The 23,642-nt window shown below is 37.0% G+C and overlaps 1 protein-coding gene across 6 annotated transcripts in view; it reads left to right on the forward strand.

Moving 5' to 3' along the window:
* MTMR2 (myotubularin related protein 2) overlaps positions 1-23,642 on the forward strand; it is a 121,749-nt gene that overhangs the window by 43,658 nt on the left and 54,449 nt on the right. For 5 of the 6 annotated variants that reach the window (XM_032426442.1, XM_032426443.1, XM_032426447.1 and 2 more), the window contains one exon: positions 6,040-6,145. In XM_032426442.1, the coding sequence (XP_032282333.1) occupies positions 6,040-6,145 (106 nt within the window). Of the gene's footprint in view, positions 1-4,600; positions 5,069-6,039; positions 6,146-23,642 lie in introns of those variants that run through there. The other variant, XM_032426441.1, reaches the window with a different exon arrangement.

Consider the following 23,642-nt stretch of genomic DNA (forward strand, 5'->3'; position numbering starts at 1 on the left):
GAGGAGGAGGAGGAGGAGGAGGAGGAGGAGGAGGAGGAGGAGGAGTCAGTCTTTTACATATGAAGATGGAAAAGTAATACTAGTGTAGAAACATGAGAGTGGAGCTGGGGAAGTGCTATTTTCACCTTTGGGTTTAAGATGCTGGAGAAGAGTCTCCTTTAGAAAAGGCTACAGGGGAGTGGGTTCCTGGGAGGAGGGGTCAACTGAGGCAGAGAGGTGGAGGGAAAATTCCTTTGAAGATGTGAGGCATTTGAGTCACTCTGAAGTAAAGATTCTGGTGTAAAGGTTAGGAAGAGTTAGTAGCTGAAAGAAGACCTGAGCAGGGTAAATAGATGGAGGAAGCATAGACAAGAAGGTCTGGCATTTTTGCAGAGAGGCTCAGGATGACCAGGATAGCAGGAATGTTTGGACTGACTGCCTTGAAGTTTGTGGGCCTAGGAAAAGTGAGGACCAAAGTAGTATTGGTTACTTAATGAGGTTAGCAGACTGCAGTCTTTGCTCTGAGTTCAAATGCCTTGCCAGTTACAAGATTCTTATCCTCTAGCAGTTTATAATTTAAAAAAGAGGTGGCCATGTAACCCAAGAACTCTGGTCTAATGTGGCAAGTGTTAGGTATAATTATAGAGTATAGGCAGAAGTCTGTGAAAGTGCAGAGGAATGAGAGGTTAGTTCTAGCTGGAACAGCAGGGGAGGACTTCTTGGAAAGCTTGCTTTTTAACTGGGTCTTAAAGAGTCGGTAGGATGTTAATAAATAGATGGGGATAAAGAGGCATTCTGTTTTGGAATGGCATGAGCAAAGATGTGCATTCAGGGAAATACAGAGCTTGTTTGTGGAATGGTTCATAAAAGATCAACATAGAGAGTTTGACCTCAACATAAGCAAGGGAGCAGTGGAAAAGAGCGGTGGACATTAGGTTGTATTATACCAGTGGCCCGTGGCGATCAGAAGCGTGCACAGAGTGCATCTGACAGAAGGAAAAAACCACTGAAAATAGAGCTCTGCTTTCTAGGGTGTCTGTGGCCACCTCCATTCTGGCCATAAAGGGCAGCACTTCCTGTTTATACCAGGAGAACTTTGAGTAGTTCTCCTGTGGTGTGTATGCGTATGTGTATGTCTGCCATCGTCACAAGAACAGCCCTAGGATATACCCTGGCCCTGTCTCTTCCAGTCTCTCCTTGCTTGCCTGGGGTTTAAAACCTTTTGTAAACTGGTTACATTGAACTACACATCAGTGTTTCTTCACATATAACACGGTGGATTATAATATCTACTACCCATGTTTATGCATGTCTGGAAAGAGAAGTTAATAATTAAAAGCTATTTGCCACATTTATGCTTGAAGGACTGATTCTTTGAATCCGAGACTGCAAGTTATTAATTACAGAACCTGGTTTTGTTTGTTATTTCCCTTAGATATATTTACTTCATACTTTGACTTTAAAGAACCCTTTGGTTTCTCAGTGGGACATGCTATTATATCTTCTCTGTCAAAATTATTTTTTCTAAGTAATACGCTACCCATAATTCCAAATTGTGTTTTATTGCCTTTAATTTTATCTTCTCTCAGAAGGTCATATGTATAACAAGTAGTATTGCACATGTGAACTTGTCCAAAGTAGACTTTATGAGGTGCTGGTTGCCATATCGTTTAGAATCGTTTGGCTATACAGAATATAAAACTCTATTACAGTGATTTTAAAAATTGAACTTCAGGGGTGCCTGGGTGGCTCAGTTGGTTAAGCATCTGACTCTTGGCTTTGGCTCAGGTCATGATCCTCATAGGTGGTGAGATCGAGCCCTGCATCGGGCTCCATGCTCAGCGGGGAGTCTGCTTGAAGATTCTCTCCCTCTGCACCCTCTCTCCACTTGTGCGTGCCTTCTACCTCTCTCTCATAAATAAATAAATCTTAAAAAAATTGAACTTCATTTTTTACATAAAAAAATCCCATAAGTAGGGAGTTGGTGTGGATTCAACTGCTCAGTGATGCCATGAGGACTTACGTTCTTCCTGTTATTTGGCTCCCTGTTCTTACCAGGCCAGCATGTTGGTCATGTTTGCAAGATGGGTACAGTATTTCTAAGCTTTACGTTCTTGTTCCAGTCAGGAGAAAGTGGGAAAGGTTAAGGGCTAACCTGCTGTTCCTGCTCACCTTTATTACGAAAATAAAAAGTTTCCGTAACTATTAACATAGTTCCTCTTAAATCTCATTGACCATAGTTGTGTCACACGGTTCTCCCAACCACAGGGGAGCCAAAAGGAGGCATGTCATGTTGGGCTGGGCACAAACTGCCCTAATCAAAGTCAGGGGAAAAAAAAAAGGTATGTATGCATATGGAGTAGGCAACAAATAATGTCTCTTAAAGTACTGTGCCAATTGATTATTTTACCTGTTATTTTAACACAGATGGCATTTAATTAGTAAGAAGTTGGCTACAACAACAAAACAGAAAAAAGAAGAAAGGGAGAAAACATTCTCTGTCAGTTTCTCTATACTTACATTACAAAACTAGATAATAGAATTTCTTATGACTGCTCCTTTGTGTAATATTATTATATGTTGTTGGGTATAAACAAATAACAACTACAGTCATACCTTGAAATAGTTAATAAAATATATGTTTGCATTTGAAAAAAATGTTATGAAGTGTTCCAATTGGAATACTGTTTTTAATCCATTTAAGTGAATTTCTTTTGGGAGAGATGCTTTTCACGTTGTATGAATACATAAAAACATTTTGCAGGGTGCCTGAGTGGCTCAGTTGGTTAAGCATCTGCCTTCAGCTCAGGTCATGATCCCAGGGTCCTGGGATTGAGCCCTGTATCGGGCTCCCTCCTCCAGGGGAAGCCTGCTTCTCCCTCTGCCTTTGCCTGCCACTGCCCCTGCTTGTGCTTTCTCTCCTTCTCTGTCAAATAAATAAATAAAAAAATCTTAAAAAAAACCCCAAACATTCTGCAGATGGCATGATCTTATAAATGGAGAACTGTAAAGGCTCTACCAAGAAACTGTTACAACTAATAAACAAATTCAGGGAAGTTGCAGGATACAAAAATCAACATGCAGAAATCAGTTGTGTTTCTATATACTAACAACAAATCCTCCAAAAAAGAAATTAAGAAAACAATTCCATTGTAGTAGCATCAGAAAGAGTAAAATACTTAGGAACAGATTTAACCAAGGAGGTTAAAAACTTGTGCAAACTATAAAACTATGATGGAAGAAACTGAAGGCATAAATCAATGGAAAATTATGCTGTGTTAATGGAGTAGAAGAATTAATCATAAGATGTCCATGCTGACCAAAGTGATCTACAGATTCAACGCATTCTCTGAAAATTCCAGTAGCATTTTTCATAGAAAAAAACAATCCTAAAATCATTGTGGTAACACAAAAGACCCCAGATAGCTAAAGCAGTCTTGAACATGAAGAACAAAGTGGGAGGCATCATACTTCCTATCTTCAAACTATATTTCGAAGCTGTAGTTATCAAAACAGTATGGTACTAGCCTAAAAAGACACATAGATCAGTGGAATAGGATAGAGAGAGCCCAGAAATAAAACCACACATACACAGTTAACTTGTCTTTGAAAAGGGTGGCAAGAATGTTCAATAGTTTTGGTAAAAATGGATATCCACATGCAAAAGGATGAAATTGAACCCTGATGTTGCACCATACACACAAATCAAACCAAAATGGATTAAACATTTAAATGTGAGGCCTGAATCTGTAAACATCCTAGAGGAAAACGGGAAAATCTCCTTGGCATTGGTCTCGAGAATGGTTTCTTGGGTCTGACACCACTAGCATGGCAACAGAAACAAAACTAAACTAGTGGGACTATATCAAGCTAAAACGTTTCTCTACAGCAAACGAAACAACAAAATGAAAAAGGGACTACAGAATATGAGAAAATATTTTCAAACCATAGATCTGAAAAGGGGGAAATGGAGAGAGATTGAGCAAAAGGGACAAAGTGTTAGATATAAAGTGAATAGTTCCAGGGACCTAATGTATAGCATGGTGACTGTTGTGAGTAATACTGTGTCATATACTTGAACTTGCCAAAAGAGGATCTCAGATTTTCTCCCCCCCCCCCACACAAAAAGGTAATGATGTGAGGTGATGGATGTTTACGTTAGCTTGATTGCAGTACTCATTTCATGGTGTATACGTATATCAAAACATCATGTTGTACACCTTCATGTGTCCTACACAGTTCGGCTTTAACAGTCACACTCCAGTAAAGCTTAAAAATGGAACAAGAGAAAATGAAGTGACAGTTTCTTTTGGAGGAGATGATTTTCACAGTGTATAAATAATTTAGTTATTGTTACAGGCAGGTTTATGGTGGACAAATTTTAAAACAATCTGGTTTTTAAGTATCACATCTCAAGATGGATTATTTTATCAAAATCTAATGAAAAAATTTTGACTTTGGGTGTGAGGAGGACTTTCAGTATGTTGGGAATGGAGCTTTAGAAAAATATATTTTTTAATTAGAACTTTAAACTTCAAAGTGTCTGAGATTTTTCCACCTTTTTTTTTTTTTACTTTAAATAATTTTAAATTTGTTTACTGATAAAAGGAAATGATGTAAATCATTCAGTTTGTGGCATAGGTATATTGTCACTATGTTTTGGAATTTAACAAACAATACATGTTAACAGTATACATAGGCACTGTGGTAGATTTTGTGGAAAATGAAGACACAATTCTCCCTTTTGGGGTAATTGGGGTAATTAAATTAATTAAATTGTGATTACTTAATTATTTAATGGAAGAAGGTATTTAAGACAGGCTTATATAGAATTTGATTTAGTGGAAAGATATAGGTGCAAAGACAAGCTCATCTTTCTATAGCTTCTGTCCTTCTGCTTCTCTAACCCTGTTGAACTCTTTGTAGTTTCTCAAGTGTTCTGGGCTCTTTGATTATTCTGTATCTTTGCAGAGCTTTTTGTTTGTATGTTTTTAGAATTCCCGTACTTGTTTGTCAGCTTGGCAATTTCCTGTCTTCCAAGACTGTTCAAAGAACATCTTCTCTGTGAAATCTTCCCTGAACTTCCTGGGTAAAGTTGGGTTCTTCCTTTTCCTTTCTCCCACAGTGCATTTTCTCTGTTTCTGTCTCTGTCTCTGTGTCTCTCTCTGTGTTTGTAGTGTGTTAACCTCGAAAGTAAAACTGTCAGTTACATTACCAGCAAAATGGATTTATTGAGGAATAACAGAATTGCAATTTGAGACATGCAAGTTATGGCAAAATCATAGGCAAGTCCAGAGAACAAAGGAGAGGAATGACTCTTTTATGTGGAAAAGGGGGCATTCAGAGAAGCAGTTATAAACTTCGTGTTATAAACACAAAGCCCATTGGACTAAACTGGGTGTTTGAAGTGTAGTGGCTTTATTTGGCTGAGTTGTGACAGTCTCTTTGGCTGGGCTGTTGCCAGGCAAGGAGAAAATCTTCCTCCTACTGGGGTAGTAAAATACAGGCTTCTTCCTGTTAGGAATGCAGAGGGCTGCAAAGAATAGTAGGGTGTGAGAGTTCCCCCTTCTTGCCTCCTGACTATTTTAAAGGGGGCTTCCTTTATTCACTTTCACAGGGCTCAGTATCATTATCACAACACAGCATTTATTGATTTGTCTGTCTCTGCCACAGTTTGTGAGCTTCGTGAACATGAGGGCTAAGCTATATCATATTTATCTCCAAATCCTAGTGCCTGGTGTAATGGTTTTATATATTGGATCATTCAGTGAGTGGTCATTGGATGAATGAATGGATGGTTGAATAAAGAGAAAGAATTAGCTCAGAGTTTATTCAGGAGTACTGGGGAAGTCTGTCCAGAGGGAATGTGGTGAGAATACTTAACCCTGCAGTATGGAGAGTTTGTAATTTATCCGTATTTAGAGATAGGCTTGAACAGGCAAAGTAGGACTGGTTGGCAATGGAAGTTTTAATAAATAATGGAGTAATAATTAGTAAAAATTCTGACATTGTTCTTTAAAGCCCCCATTGTTGAAACACACTTGCTTTTGTATTTTGTAGTGCTTCCACGTCTCATTCAGAGAATTCAGTGCATACAAAATCAGCTTCTGTAGTATCATCGGACTCCATTTCAACTTCTGCAGACAACTTTTCTCCTGATTTGAGGGTACGTACGCTATTTTGATGTATTGTTTGTTAGCTGTTTGTGGCCGACACTGTGAATATAGCCTGGCACTAAGTAAGCAGGAGATCTTGATGGAGTCGTCTCCCAAGACTTACGTCTCTATAAAATAGCCCAGAACAGGCCAGCAGATTTGGAAATCTTACTTATTTGTAAATGAAAAGTATATAATTCATTTCTAAGTTTGATAACTTTGAAGTTCTTTACAAAAAGATAATTAATGGGTTTTGTTGTGGTATAAAAGATTTTCCTGATTACTCCCATAATGATGGCCACTAATAGCTAACCTTTTTTGGGTCCTTACCATGTCCCGAGTGTTGTTCTAAGTCCTGTAATGAAATATCTCTTGTAATACTTTTTCCAGTTCTACGAAGTAGAGACTGTTTTCATCACCATTCTAGGGATAATAATAACTCATTAATAACATGTCCAAAGTCTCATCACTAATAAATTCTCTAGCTAATCTAGCTCACATAGTCCAGTTCTGGAGCTAAGTCACTTAAATATTGTACTATAGTTGCTACACATCTCATTATAGTTTAAATATTCTTGTATTTGTTCAAGGTCTTGTTGCTATGAAATTAACCGCACCAGTGATACCCTGTAGCACTTTGTATGTTTTTGGATTTATCTGCCTTTCTAGAGCTGCTTATCTTTGATGGAGAAAATGAATTTCATGTGCAGTGCTAACCCTTAAACCTTAGAGTCTTTATACTGACAAAGTGGCTGCTTTCCCAGTGGTTATACTTTCACAGTTTTAATGAGAACATTGTTTATATTCATGAAGTCATTTGCTGTTGAGCATATACTGAGCCTGTATCTTTTTCTTGTGTTTCATTTTCAAAACAGAATCCAACAAATATAAGAACACAGATTACAGATATCTGTAAAGGCTTCTGCTTTTTTGTCCTTATGTGTTGTGAATTGTCATAAAATAATAGTTTGGGTATAACCTGACTTTAAACATCACTAAAAATAATAAAGATTTATCTTTATAATCTGGATATATGTTGTGCTAATTATGAAGGCTTCATAATGTCTTTAGCTGTTATCTTGATGCATAACATACATTAAGGGCAGGGTTCATCATTAATAATAATGGATATAAACCCATTGTTCCCTCTCCTTAATTTGTTGCTATTTAAAAACATATCTTTTATATATGTATCGAACTTTTGTTTATTCATTATGTTAATAAAAATCCACTGAAGGCCTGTGAATTTTTTTGGCCTACTTCTAGGCAGATTATATTAGTTAAAAACATCATTTTTTTTTTTTTTAAGATTTTATTTTTTTATTTGAGAGAGAGAGAGCAAGTGAGCAAGCACAGGGGGAGGAGCAGAGGGAGAGGGACAAGCAGACTCCGTGTTGAGCATGGAGCCTAATGTGGGGCTCAGTACCTCAACCCTGAGATCACGACGTGAGCCAGAACCAAGAGTTGGATGCCCAGCTGACTGAGCCACCCAGGTGCCCCACATAATTTATTTTTAACTTTATGTTGTGATTGATGAAGAACTCATACTGGGAATGGGAGAAATGTCACTTTTGCTTCTTGCTATGCCTGCATTATTAATATTCAACCTGCTGTTTCTTGCCTGAAATAAAGTATAAATAAATGGTTCAAAATAAACCATTTGTGTGTTCTTGTGAGGGTTAATTTAGTTAAACTATTTAACTAGGCACACATGTGAATTGCAGTACATCGCAGGATACTGAAAGGTGGCCTCTGCTCTCACCTTTTTTGAAGGCAGGTCTACTTCATTTCCTCGACACCTTACATATAAATAAGAGTGACCGACTTATATTGGGACAAAATGAGGGTCATAATGTTAACTTGTATATTAAACATTGTAATTTATTTCTTATTAGATATTTTTAAAAATTTAGAACACTTTTTGGATTTACGGAAAAATTGCAAAGATGGTAGGGAGTTCCTATATACTTGACCTCCAGTTTCCTCTATTATTAATGTCTTACATTTGTATGGTACATCTCTCAAAAATAATGAACCCATGTTGATACATTATAATTAGCAAAAGCCCACACTTTTTTCAAATATCCTTAGTTTTTGCCTGATCTCCTTGTTTTTGTTCTAGGATCCCATCCAGGATATCCCATTACATTTAGCAGTCATGTCTCCTTAGGTGTCTCTTGGCTGTGACAGGCTTTTTGACTCTTTGTTTTTGATGATCCTGACAATTTTAAAGAGCACTCGTCAGATGGTTTATAGAATGTCTGATATTTTACCCATAGACCGGTGTTATGTCTTTTGGGGAAGAAGACCACAGAGGTAAAGGGCCATCTTCATCACATCATGTCAAGTGTATATACTATCAGCATGATTTATCACTTTTGATGTTAACCTTAATCACTTGGTGGAGGTAGTATTAGAGTTTTTCACTGCAAAATACTGTTTTTTACCCCCTCCTTTTTATACTATACTCTCTGGAAGGAAGTGGCTATGCACAGCCCACATTTAAGCCCACCTTGTTGAGAGTGGGACATCTACATACATTTTTCGTAATTCTTCTGTATGGAGATTTGTCTCTTTTCTCTCATTTATTGCTTTATGCAGCCATTTATTTATATCAGTATTTACTTGTAGATATCTATTGTATATTTTGGATTTTAATTCAGTACTACTTTGTTGCTCAAATTGTCCCAACTCCAAATTGAGAGTTATTTCAGTCAGATCTTCTGTCCCTTTGTTTTCCCATCATTGTGGTTTTTTTGTTTTGTTTTGTTCTGAGCTCTGTGTTACTACTTTACCAAGTAAGCACTACAGGATACTCCAGGCTCATCTTGATATTTCCTGCCTCAGTCTTAAAATAGTCATCCATTTCTCAAGGAGCCCAGTTTCTTTTATTGGAGAATGGTATTAGAAACCAAGATCTGGGCACTAGGTGTCCTCCCTCCCTGCCTTCCTCCCTCCCTCCCTCCCTTCTGCCCGCCCGCCCTCCCTGCCTCCCTTCCTTCCTTCCTTCCCAAAAAGGAACAAAGTTATTTTCCTTCTGAAGCAAAAGGTCATTTGTATGCTTTTTATTTGGAAGTAATATCATGGGTAGGGTGATCATATATGCACGTTTGTCTGGAGTATTATTTTATGCATGTTGTCCCTTCAGATTTAACATTAGATACAAAAATGTACCAAATTATTGACTTTCTTAGCACTCTAGGATACCAAGGGAATCTTTTGAAGTTCTACATCAGCTCCATGACTGTAGGAATTCTATTAGTGCCTTATGAATTTAGCATCTTTCACAACTTAGAGGGTCCCTCAGAATCTTTATGAGACGAATGAAGAGACAGTTGTTAAATGTTAAACTAAGGAGAAGATGGTTTTGGGCAACAAAGGTCAACTACTTTCCTTAGTAGTGTGTAGGCTGCCTGTTACCCTGTTCCCTCATTTTTAAAGTTACCTTTGATTACTAGTCTTTTTTTCAATTGTGGAAGGGAGACGAATGATTAACATTACATTAAAGGTTAGTATCCTTTAAAAAATGCAGCCTAATTGCAAATATGTGCTCTTTTCAGAGGTGGGGTGGGAAGAAGAATGTGCTTCTAATACTTGAAAAAAATCTAACTTGGTACTGATAAACATTGATATATGCCTCATCTCGTTTAACTTTCACAACAGTCCTGTGAGACAGATACTGTTACTCCATGGGACCAGTGAGAAACCTGGTATTCAGAAGAGATTAATTAAGTTCTGTGTTTTAAGGCACACAGCTAGGTGTTGCCCTTACTTGGGCTCAGGTTGGTCATATTCCTGTACAGCACATTACCCAGGGAGACTAGCCTGCTGTGACTTTGCTGCAGTTTTCAGATGTGTAGTGAGCTTTTCTTAAGGGACAAAGAATATCGTTAATACATTTTTTGAGGTAGCAATAGCAGTTTTCAGTATTACTTCCTTAATAAATGAAAATTGCTTTTCCAAATAATCAGAAAAAGAGGCTTTTTGTAGTAAAGATCTGATCGTCCCTCTCCTCAATTTTGTTAGTTGATGGATATTTTGCTTTTAGTATGTATACCTTTAGTGGCCATAAAATAGAAGTGTGCTAGTTAATTATAGGTGGACCTAACTGCAGACAGCTGTGTGTTGTTTTCTGCCTGATCGTGGTTTGGCTCTATGCGTGAGATGAGGGGCTTGGTATGGTAGTTGTGAAAATCATCATTCACAGATGATTTGAAGTTGGTTAACCTCTAGACTTTGAGTTCTCCACATAGCCTCAACTGTTTATCCCTGCCCTAAGCCTTAACCTTTTTAAAGCTCCTTTAGTAACAGCTTTTAAATAGAAGTATAAAAAACACCATGCGCTGAAAAGCTAATCCAATTTCACTAAGAATCTTAAATCAAATTATAGAAGTTTTCTGTTATAGGTATTATGCAGTGACACTTTCCTGAAAAGTTGATTAACAGCTGAATGTGAAAGCTTCTGTTGAGGATTTCTTATTGAAACAAGATTTGTTGCTTCTGCATCAGAAAAAGAATGGAAAATTAGAGGGGGTATGGAACTATGCTAGTTATCTGAAACTTGTATTTATTCAAGTGGAATTCTCTTTGTATTTTTCACCTTTTCAGCATTGCTTGTTGTGGAAAGAGTCATATACAGGTAAAATCCAATACATACGTTTCTGAAAAATTGAGCACAAATTCAGCCTTGGTAAATTCAGTTGTGCTTTCTTAGTGAATAATTGTAGAGTGTTTCTGTTTGCTTCATTTCCTCTTCACTTGGCAGTGGAACTTATTTAATTTCAATAAAAAAGTTTCAAAAAAAATCCTTTCATACAAAATTTCCCCTCCCCCCTTTTTTCTCCACCCCTCTTTCATATAAAAATTTTAATGCAAATGCATTTTTTTTTTTATAAATCTGCAGTTTTTAAAATTAGGCTTTCTTTAATAAGAATTTTTTTTTTCCTGTTATGGTAGACTTTTTAAAAAAATTTTTATTGTTATGTTAATCACCGTACATTACATCATTAGTTTTTGATGTAGTGTTCCATGATTCATTGTTTGTGTATAACACCCAGTGCTCCATGCAGAACGTGCCCTCTTTAATACCCATCACCAGGCTAACCCATCCTCCCACCCCCCTCCCCTCTAGAACCCTCAGTTTGTTTTTCAGAGTCCATCGTCTCTCATGGTTCGTCTCCCCCTCTGATTTCCCCCCCTTCATTCTTCCCCTCCTGCTATCTTCTTCTTCTTCTTCTTCTTCTTTTTTTTTTTTAACATATAATGTATTATTTGTTTCAGAGGTACAGATCTGTGATTCAGCAGTCTTGCACAATTCACAGCGCTCACCATAGCACATACCCTCCCCAATGTCTATCACCCAGCCACCCCATCCCTCCCACCCCCCACCACTCCAGCAACCCTCAGTTTGTTTCCTGAGATTAAGAATTCCTCATATCAGTGAGGTCATATGATACATGTCTTTCTCTGATTGACTCATTTCGCTCAGCCTAACACCCTCCAGTTCCAAGAACATATTTTTAAAGTTTGACACTTAGTGGAATTAAGAACCTAGGAAACTGGTGTCTGGTTGGTTTATTTGCTGACTGAAATAATTTCCATGAAATGCAGGATTTAAAAATTCAGATGCATTGCTCTGTTTATAAAGTGTAGTTTGTATAGCATTGGGTTTTAATTAAAGTAAGTTCCTTAAATGGTGGTGACTAAAAGATAAATTAAAAGTTGGGCTATGCAACATTTCCTTTGTAGATGTCTGCAATAAGGCATTTATACCAATGTTGGTCTGTAATTCAAAATCAAATATTAAAATAGAATTGTACTTTATGTCTTTTATCTCTATTTTAGAAGGCCTGTTTGATCTTAGAATATATATGTTATATGACTTATATATAATTTATGTATATATAAGTATATATTATGTATATGAGATAAAAATTCTAATATTTTGGGTTTTGTTTTTAGCCATCTGCCCCTATCTTATAATATTTAGTAGGCTTACATCAAGTAAATTTGCTTATCTTTTTATGTTATATTATTCATATTTTCTTTATGAAACAAAGGTCAGAGATAATTGGATTATTTCTTATCTAGAGTGTGTGCATGAATGTTGACATGTTCTGAAAATATGCAAATCTAGTCAGAATGAATTAAGACTCATTGAGCAGATATTAAATAGACAGTGAACGGTATCTATTACACATAGTCATTTCAATAGCCAGAAGAAAAATGATTGAAGTTAGCACTTACTAACAGAAGTTAACACCACTACTGCTCACACTGACATAAACTCTTGAGAGTCTACAAATTGAAAAGAACAACTTTAGCCAGGTAAAGGATATCTCTCAAAACTCCACAATAAAGTCTTATACTTAGTGGGGAAATGTTAGAAGCATAGTCTTTAAACTTAGAAACATGATGCTAGAATTCCTAGCCAGTAAAATAAGAAAAGAATAAATAATATAAGAAATGAAAGGAAGAAAGAAAGCTTTTTTTATTTACAGATGATTGTCTATATGGACATTTTAAGAAAAATCTATATGCAAACTACCAACACTGTTGCTGGATACAAGATAACTTTAAAAAAGATAAATCATGCTTCTGTTCCTTAACAAAAATGTTTGGACACAGTGTGATTTTAAAAAGATTTCCAGTCATAAGAGCAACGAAAGTACTTTACTCAGGGATACATCTAATAAAAGATGTGTAAGAACTTCATGGAGAAAGTTATAAACTTTATTTTTTTATTTTTTATTTTTTTAGATTTTATTTATTTATTTGAGAGAGAGAGAATGAGAGACAGAGAGCATGAGAGGGAGGAGGGTCAGAGGGAGAAGCAGACTCCCTGCCGAGCAGGGAGCCCGATGCGGGACTCGATCCTGGGACTCCAGGATCATGACCTGAGCCGAAGGCAGTCGCTTAACCAACTGAGCCACCCAGGCGCCCGAAAGTTATAAACTTTATTAAAGAACTTAAATTTAATAAATAGATGAGTAGATGCAATCGCCTGGAGATGTCAAATATTTTCGGTATCTATCTGTTAGTTCAATATAATTTCAAACCAAATTCAAAAGTTTGTCTTGCAGAACTTGGCAAGTTGATCCTAAAATTTATGTGGAAAGGTAAAATGTCAAGATTATTTAGGAGGAAAAATGAAGAGGGGGGATTCACTTAATTAGTTTGTAAAGCTAAAGTAATTAGAACAGAATAGATCAAGGAGACACATGACAGAGTTCAAGAATGACTGATATTTGTAGGGACTCTGTATATGACAGAGATGGTGTAACAAATCAGTGGGGAAAGAATGAACTATTTGGAAATCATGCTGGGGTTGCCATATTGAAATAAAAAAAAAAAGTTGAGTTCCTAATTCACACATACACAATGAATTCATTAGATTAAAAACCTAAAATTGAAAATCAGAATATTAAAATTTTAGAAGAAAATATGTGATAATATCTTTATTACTTTCATCAGGAAGGAATTCTTAAATGAGACCTAAAAATATTAACCATAAAAGATTATCATTAAATAAAAAATAAATTTAGAAAGTTTTATTTATAAAACAATTAAGTTTTATTGTGCTAAAATGGTAAGTAAGGACCTTTTCTTGCTTATTAATTACTGTTCATCTGACCTCTCTAATCTTAAGCTCTACCCTTAGTTATATCCCTACTGCATAGAACAGTACCTGAATGAATGTGACTTAAAAGCTATTTCATACTTGTGGCCAGTTGCAGCACTGGAGACATTTGTCCTCTCATTTGCTTTGTTTAGTTGGTGGAAAAGTTTGAGGAGCACGCCTCATCAAGTTACTCTTGAAACCACTTGTTAGCTATATCTGGGAAATGGAAGAAGGAAATGCTGTGTTTTATTCATAGTTCCAAATAAAATCTGTGTATTTATTCATTAACTCACTGCACTCTCTTAAAATTTCCTGGGTGTTCTGAGGAAACAGTGTCCATTAAGACATGGTTTCCGCAATCATGAAGCTTAGAGTCATGTAGTGGGAAAGGAGGTAAGGAAATCAGTGATTATTGCATGATAGGTACTATGAAGAAGGCATACTATGGGAGCAAAGAGGACAGAACATTCTAAAACATTCTAAAGCAGAACATTCTAAAGTTTATATTACAGGTAAAGTGCTGCTACATTTAAAAATACTTATGAGAAAATATTTGGAGGGCATTTATTAAAAATAAGAATTTAAAGAAAAATTCATTGGGTAAAAAAAAAAAAAAAGACTTGCTGTAAGCCCCTTGAGGGCAGATATATTTGCCTTATTCCCTGTTGTATCCTTAGAGCTCAGTATCTAGAATGTGGAAGGTACTTAGGAAAAATTTGTTGACTGAATCAGTAGAAGAGAATGAGAAATATGAAGTTGTTGATGCTCATTATCCTTTCATTCTTTTTTTTTTTAATATTTATTTATTTTGACAGCACAAGCAGGGGGAGTGGCAGAGGCAGAGGGAGAAGCAGACTCCCCGCTGAGCAGGACCCTGGGGTTATGACCTGAACTGAAGGCAGATGCCTAACCAACTGAGCCACTCAGGCACCCCATGGGTCTTTTCATTCTTAATAGTCCCCTAGGTCTTTTGTCTGGTAGGTTTGCCATTCTCTGATCTAGCTAGTGCACCATCATAAGGCTTCTTCCTCTGACGTCACTTTCATAATGTGATACCCCTATTTAAAAATTCTCCAGGGTGGGGGGCAGCCTGGGTGGCTCAGTTGGTTAAGTGTCTGACTCTTGGTTTTGGCTCAGATCATGATCTCAGGGTCCTGGGATTGAGCCCTGTGTTGGGCTCCCACTCAGCGGGGAGTCTGCTTGTCTCCCTTTGCCCTTCACCCCACTTTCTCTCTCTCTCTCTCTCTCTCTCTGGAATAAATAAAAAAATAAGTCTTTTAAAAAAACTCTTCCAGGGGATCCCTGTTTCTTACAGAAAGTGTAGACTTCTAAGCCTTGTGTTCAAGCTTCTCCATGTTTGGTCCCATCAAAACTATCACACTGTATGTCCATCTTTTCCAAAACATAACCCCACCTCTATAAACTGGGATTCTTTTTATAGTTCCTTAGATGTCATGTGCTCATTCCCACTTCCATTCATGATGGCTCACACATCTGGAATGTACTCCCTTCTGCTCTTCAGTGAAACAGATCATGGTCAGTATGTTAATAATAGACTCAGCCCCATCAGGTGATTCCAGTCCGTTATGATCTTTTTTTCCTGATAGAAGATAAATGGATAATAATCAGAGAGTTAAATGTTGAAAAAAACTTTGAAGAAATTATATGAGGAAAATTTGGAAGAGAGACAGAAGGTAGTCACTAATTCATTTCTGTCTTCAAAAAGCCACCAAAATCCACTTGAAAATGTTCACAGTTGTCTCATTTCTATCCTTAATAGGGAAATGATTTCACTCCAAACTCTCATGGTTTCCGTTTTACTGAAATTTTTCTCTCCAAAGTTACCATCATCTCTCTTTTGTAAGATTTTATCTTTTTAACAACACTAGTTTTTTTTTTTAATGAAAGTAATATAATGAAATAAAAATTTGTGAGAAATAGAAATAGGCTTAAGGAAAAAGAATCACCAACACTTTTACTACTTAGTATGTAGTACGTAGAAACTCTTCCTTAAAAATTTCTACTTTTACAGTTACAAGGCTGGGTATCAGAGTAAAACCTCCTCAGCTCTGCTCACCACAAGCTTATGATGGCAGCAGTTGGGTAGGCTCTAACAAGTAATGTCTTGCCTACCATTCTGTTAGGTTTGTGATTAATCTGATGTGATTTGAAGATATTACAAACCCGCATAAGGCTTAAAAGAATAAAAACTCCGAATGTGTTAAAATTAGTAAAAAGAGCCAAATAATTACAATAGAATCATAGAGATTATTTAAAAATCAGAAAGTATGAAAAAATGATAAATATGAAAGCAACAGGAATAATATTGACTGTATTCAGTTGATAGTAAGGAGGTAAGGAATAGTATATGTGCCTAAAGGTTATTTAATTAGGTGGAATACTAATTAATATGATGCTAATTCTGCAGAAGACAAGAAGTGTTTCAGACTTCAAGACTGAGCATAATGAAAGTGCTGCTGATATAATTTCTGTTACAACCCACACATGATTCCATATAATCATCTTTATATATACAGAGAAGGCACATAATGAAAGATATTTGACAAAATTCAACATCTCTTTCAGATTTTTAGAACTTTTTAATTAGAAAGGAATAGGTAAATATTTATGTAAGCATCTTACTTAATAGTACAGTATTAAAACAAGTATTCGCATTAAAGAACAAGATAGGGTTACCTACTATCATGCCTATGTTAATTAGCATTGTGTATAAGTACTATCTGATGCAATAAGAGAAATACATGGTAGGCATATTATTGAAAAGGAAGAGGCAAAATAAGCATATTTTTACCTGGAAATCAAGAAAATCAAATGAATATTATTAGAAACAAAAGACTTTAATTAGATGACTAGTTATAAAAAGGAGCTTGGAAGTCATCACTCTGTTGTAACAAGTAAAAAGCAGAACAAGTTGAAAGTCAACAGCTCTTCTTAGATCCGTCAGAGAACTGAGGTCACAGGGCAAATTGCTGCCCTCCAAATTGGACAGACAGGTAGAGCAGAAACCCATAAGCAGAAACCTTCTCAGGAACCAGTATGGGGTATCAAAACAGGAACTGTAATTGATGAATTGCTGGAGGCTCAGTGTGGACAATTCAGAGTTAATAACTCCAGGACACCCCACATCTAGGAGGTCTTCATACTTTTGTGAGTTTTACTGACAAAATCCCTACCAGGTTTCCACACAGAACAGTGAGAAAAATCTCTTGCTTTCTGGCAGAGGGAGGGGAAAAATAGCCAGTTTGAAATATGTCCAAAACATTCTGTTCTTTTTGGTAAGGCCTACCCTCAAGAGAAACTATTTTACTAGCCTATCCTACCTGGTTTTGTCAGAGCCTACCCGACCTGGGAGAAGGGAAATACCCAATTCTAGCCTCTAGTCTTCTACCTGGAGGAAGAGAAGTAGAAATACAAATTCGAATATCCTCTAGCCATCCTGTCCCACCTTGGGGGTGGAGACTAAGAAGCACTTGTGAGTATTATGGCCCCGGGGCACAAACTCGTTCAAAGACTGAGGACTATAGGACTTAGTCATAGGACTTTGGAACACTTCCCTTCCCACCTCCACACCTCGCCACCACATCGCTAAAGGCCTGCTTATTTCAGTTCGTTTTACCTAGTATGTCATGTCCAACTTTCAATAAAAAAATTACAAAGCATACTAAAAGCCAAGTTTGATATGTAAGAATCAATAGCTTCCTATTATGAAAATAAAGTATTTTAAGTATACTTATATACTTAAGTATATATACTTAAGGGAGGGATAGAAATGCTCAATAGTGTTCAGATTTTAATTCTTGCTTATTCTGTAAATAATATGGTTAAAACTTGACAGGTTGATGCTAAAATTTGTAATGACAAAAGTCTGGAAACAATAGAAATGTTTTTTGGGGGGTGATTATATGTTTATAATTGAGTACCATGCAGTCTTTGGAAAGAAGAGGTGGATCTCCACATGTGGATATGAAAATATATTCAAGACAGTTAAAAAAAATCAAGAATTGAACAGTGTGTATAAGTTACCATTTGTTGGGAATTGTGGGGGGAGGAGTAAAAGAAACTGTGGATACACAAACAGGTAGAATTACTTGGAGGCAGGTAGAATGGAAACAAGGAGACATGTTTGGAGGCTCTTTGAACAATTCCAAGTAAAAATTGATAAAAGACATGTACTAGGGTAATGAAATAATGCAAAGTAAAGGACAGTTTTGAAAACATATATATGTGGATGTAATGTGTTAAAGCTGCGTGAATGTTGTAGATTAGGGGGAGAGAGGAGGCAAAGATGATGGCCCCCAATTTTAAACCTGATTACAATTTTTGGTTCGCTTCTTTTCTGACTGCCCCTCCTTTGTACACTTAGCTCTTCCTTTCTCCTCAGCCAGAAGAGATGACCTTAATGTGTCCTTCAGCCTTTGCTCACTCCCTGACTCGCTTCTTTCTTCCTTATGCTCTTTTCCCCCCAACTTCGTATCTTCAGCTATTGTTTCTTTATGGATGACTTCCACCTCTTAACCTCTGGTCCTGATCTCTTTCAGCCTCCCATCCCTCATGCCGGTTGCTTGCTATACACTTGCACTAGGATGCTATCATGTCATGAGCATAATCACACATAATAAGATCCGTGTAGTAAAGATCAAGTGTAGCTGCAGTTGCAAGGTATATGTCACCTTGGAAAAGTTGCTGAACTTCTCTAAGTGTCAGTTACCCCATTTATAAATGGGAATAGCACTACTACTACTTCTCTTTCAGGGATATTATAAGCACTAGGTGAATAATGATCTTCTAAAAGCAGTGCATTAACTAGGTCAGTTCATGATTTTATTTTCCTTGGTGTGGGGTGAAATGAAAGTAATTAAGAGAATATTTCATCTGTCTACCTAGCTACTTCTATTTCATTTTGACAGATATTCTGTTTTGAGGCATCTTTTTATCAAAGAAGGACTGTTGTGTATCACAAGAATACATCCTCCTAACTTTTTTTTTTTTTAAGATTTTATTTATTTATTTGACAGAGAGACAGTGAGAGAGGGAACACAAGCAGGGGGAGTGGGAGAGGGAGAAGCAGGCTTCCAGCTGAGCAGGAAGCCCGACTCGGGGCTAGATCCCAGGACCCTGGGATCACGACCTGAGCCAAGGGCAGATGCTTAATGACTGAGCCACCCAGACGCCCCTAACTTTTTGGTTTTAAATAAGATCTTTCTGTTATAAAATGATGTTGCTTATAGATAGTAGTCATTATTGTGGTTATTTTAATGTTCTCAGTTATGAGAAAATAAAAAGTCTGCAGCCCTATGTTCCCCCGCCCCCACTCCCACAGTTTCTCCTATTTACATCTTGTATTAGTGTGGTGCAGTTGTTATAATTGATGAACCAATACTTACACATTATTATTAATTAAAACCCGTAGTTTACATAAGGGTTCACTCTTTGTGTGGTACATTTTGTGGGTTTTGACAAATGTATAATGACATGTTTCCACCCTTACTGTATCATGCCTAGTATTTTCACTGCCCTGAAAATCCTCTGTGCTCCGCCTGTTTGTCTCTCCCCACCCCTTTCACTGAACCCCTGACAACCACTCATCTGTTTACTGTCTACATCGATTTGCCTTTTCCAGAATGCGGTATAGTTGGAATCATCTAACACCTGGCCGGATTGGCTTCTCTCACTTAATGGCATGCCTTTAAGTTTCCTCCGTTTCTTTTTTTGTCTTGAAAACTCATTTCTTTGTATTGCTGAATCATCTTCCTTTGTATAGATGTACCACAGTTTATCCATTCATTGTCTGAAATACTTCAAGTTTTCACAGTTAAGAACAGCTTGCATTTAAAATTATTCAAGATTCAGATTTGAAAGTTTTTCTTGATCTTGGGTGTGCTCACTGGGCGGGCCTCTGTAACAGAGCGCCGCGAACTGAGTGGCGCCGCACACACGGATTTATCCTCTCACACTTCTGCAGTGTCGTAGTGTGATATAATAAGATGCACGTATTTTGGTCTTCATCCTCAGCTCCTGGACAGAGCTCCTAAAACCTTTGTCATTTACTAAATGGTAAGAGCCATAGGAGGATCTTTTGATATAGTATTTGGCTTTGGTTTCTGGCTCCTGAAACAGTTCAGAGTGATAAAAGTGAAAGAAACATCGTTTGTTACAACACACACCTTTCAACTATACCTGAGTTTGTTAACGAGGTGATGTTTGGAAAACCTCTAAGGATGGGGGCCTGGTTGTCAGGGGAACCGCCCTTGTGACTAGAGGTTTGGAACTTTCAGCCCCACTCCCTTCCCTGGGAAAGGGGGAGGAGCTAGAGTTTGATTTAATCATTAATGGCCAATGATTGAATCACTCATATCTGAGTAATGAAGCCTCCATAGAAACATCCTAACTGAAAGGTTTGGAGAGCTTCTGGACTAGTGAATCCTTGTAGGTACTGGGAGGGTGATGTGCCTGCCCAGAGAGGGCATGGAAATTCCATACACCCTCTTACCTTGTGCCTTGCCCTCCAGGCTCTTCCAGCTGGCGGTTTCTGCGTTGTATCCTTTATAATAAACAGGTCAATGTGGATAAAGTGTGGCCCAGAGTTTTGTGAGCCATTCTAGCAAATTATTGAACTTGGGAAGGGGAGTCATGGGGACCTGACTTATGGATGGTTGGTCAGATGTACAGGTGACAGTCTAGGACTTGAGATTGGTGCTTAAAGTGGGGGTCAGTTGTGTGGACTGAGAGACCTTAGCATGTGGAGTCTTTGCAACTTGTGGGTGTTAGTGTAATAATTTAATTGTAGGACACCTAGCTGGTGTCCACTGAGAATTATGGAAAAACCCACCTTTATCTCTGTGTCTTCATGGGGTCCTCTTCTTATAAGGACAGCAGTTATATCAGGTTAGGGGCCATCTGACTCCAGTATATCCTCATCTTAGCTAATTACATCTGCAGTGACCCTATTTCCAAATTAGATCACATTCCCAGATACTGTCATTCAGGACTTGAACCTATCTTTATTAGGGGGAGGAAGGCACAGTTTAACTCCTAGCATGAAGTGATGCTTTCCAGACTGTTCCTCTTTACTTACTCTTTTTTGTTGTTGAATCATTGATGGTGATATAATGTTATCCAGTCTTTGGTAGTTGTGGTTTCAAGTGAAAACCAAATTGTCCTTGGCAGTGTTATAATAAAAAAGGGCTTCCCTGTGGTCAAATTTGTACTTTCAAATATATAACCAAGAAGATTTATCCCAGATGCCAGTCTGTGGCTCTACCCTGTTCAGATTTTTGTTTGTATGGTTCATTTGCCTACTTTGTGTTTTGTCAGTCAAGTTGTATAAAAAAATAAAATTGATGTTAACAATTTTTTTTTTTTACTAGAATTACCTAATGAAGAATGAGTATTTAATTTTTTTCCTTAACAGTTTAAGTATATAAAGAAACTGTGGAGGGTAGTTTAACTTCTACAGACTCATTTTTCCCTTTCAGGTGATTATAATGCAGTGTTTTGCAGATTTACAAAATATTCTTTCCTGTTTTTCTGTCATCTGGCATTCCATGTGAAAACTGACCCATAAACTTGCTCACATCCAGATCATCATTATAGACAAGGTTTCTGAATTTCCTTTATAGTAATTTCCTGATTGGAGAGAAAGGGACAGAGAGGGAGAGAAAGGGAGGTAGCTTAAAGTCACATGGAAAGTTACTGAGCAGTTTGAAAATAGTTTGATCAAGAGGGCGTGGAAGAAAATGGGGAACATTTTCATTGGGGAGAGAGCAAAACTGAATTATGTTTTAGGAATAAAAGAATTATAAATTTCAGTCTGTATGGATGGCTTTTTTCCACCAGCAAGATTTTAATATGATGAATAGATTTTTCTTAATAATAAGAAAAGGATTAAATACTGTATTAAATGCTATCAAAGAGCAGACCTTATATCATCTTATGCACTGATGCAGACAGAGTTCCTGAGGCAGGCAGGGATCTCATGTATCTGTATCAGGTTTTATGTATTCCAGGGAACTTCTCTCCTCCTCTCATATCTGAGAGTCCTATGACTTCTTCTACACTAAAGATATTTCTATGTTAATGCGGAAAGACCTAATGAATCAATCTGGGTTTGCTGTCCTCATTCTTCAGACCCCATTTTAGGAAGGTAGACCCTGGTGTTTTTGAGTTCTCCTCTTGTTTTGTTGAATCTGTATTTCTTCTTTATTACTGAAGTATCTGAAATGCAGTTCTTCTGAAGTAAAAATTATCAAGTGTTACTCAAATAATTGCTTGTATTTGTTTCATAAGCTTAGGGTCAAATCTGATCACTTCTTCCAACAAGTATCAAATATTCCTTTTTATTTCTACTACCACAGAGTAATCCAGGATTTTGGTATTTCTCTCTTAGATTATTATAATTTCACCTTTATCGTATTTAGTTTTGTATACCTCTTTAACGATGTCATTTACCTCTATCAGAGGCCTCCCATGATTTTCGTTTGCATGACTGGTCAAGTTTAAAGTCCTTACTCCACCTCCCCCCCCCACCTAATATTTTATTATAAAAATTTCCAAATACATTATTGAGTTGTAGGAGTTCTTTATATATATTAGATATTAACCCCGTATCATGTTTGCAAATGTTTTCTCCCATTCAAGTAGGTTGCCATTTCATTTTGTTGCTGGTTTCCTTTACTATGCAGAAGTATTTGTTTTTGGGTTTTTTTTTTTTTTTTTGCTTTTTGCCTTTGCTTTTGGTGTCAAATTCAAAAAACTTTTGCCAAGACTGATGCCAAGGAGCTTACCCTCTGTGTTTTCATCTAGGAGTATGTTCAAATCTTTAATCTATTTTGAGTTGATTTTTGTGTATGTTATAAGATAGGGGCCCAGTTTCACTCTTTTGCACATAGCTGTCCAGTTTTCCCAGCATCATGTATGAGATGATGAGACTATCCTTTCCCCATGGTATATTCTTGGCAACTTTGTTGTAATTAATTGGCCATATATATATGTGGGTTTATTTCTGGTGCTCTGTATTCTGTTCCATTGATCTTCATGTCTGTTTTTATGCCAGTACCATACTGTTTTGATCACTATGGCTTTGTAATATAGTGTGAAATCAATAAGTGTTATCCCTCTAGTTTTGTTCTTTTTCAAGATCGCTTTGGCTATTTGGGATCTTTTGTGGTTCCATGTAAATTTTAGGATTTTTTTGTTCTATTTCTGTGAAAAATGTCATTGGGATTTTGATAGAGATTGCATTGAACCTTTTATGTTTTTGATGCAACACTTTACCTCTTTTTTATATTGTGTATTCATGAAATTATACTGGCTACAGTTATTTTTAATATTATTTTCTTTTAACCTTTATAAAATAGTTAAGTGTTTAACATACTATCCTATTACAGAATCAGTTTTCTGAATTTGATGATATATTTACCTTTACCAGTGAGATGTATATTTTCATATGTTTTTATGTTTCTATTGGTATTTTTTTCGTTTCAGTTCGAAGAACTCCTTTCAGCATTTTTTGCAAGGCAGACCTAGTGGATACGAACTCCTTCAGCATTTGTTTTTCTGGGAAAGTGTTGTTTCTTCAGTCCTCTCCTTCAATCCTATCCTTCTGAAGGATGCCTTTGCTGGATAAAATATTCATGGCTGGCAGTTTTTTTCCTTTCATTACTTTGAATATATCATTTCATTCTCTCCTGGCTAGATTACTGCTGAAAAATCTGCCAAGAGCCTGATGATGGGGGTACCTTTGTACAGTGCAGAGTGAGGAGGATGTGGGTTTGGTACTTGGGATGTTGAGGGTTCCTGTGGCTCAAGAGGAGGGCATCTTTGGGTGAGGTTTTCCCAGTGACTCATGGGTGGGCTTCCTATTGGAG

This window comes from Phoca vitulina, unplaced genomic scaffold, assembly GCF_004348235.1.
Source record: "Phoca vitulina isolate PV1807 unplaced genomic scaffold, GSC_HSeal_1.0 scaffold34, whole genome shotgun sequence".
Lineage (NCBI taxonomy): Eukaryota > Metazoa > Chordata > Mammalia > Carnivora > Phocidae > Phoca > Phoca vitulina.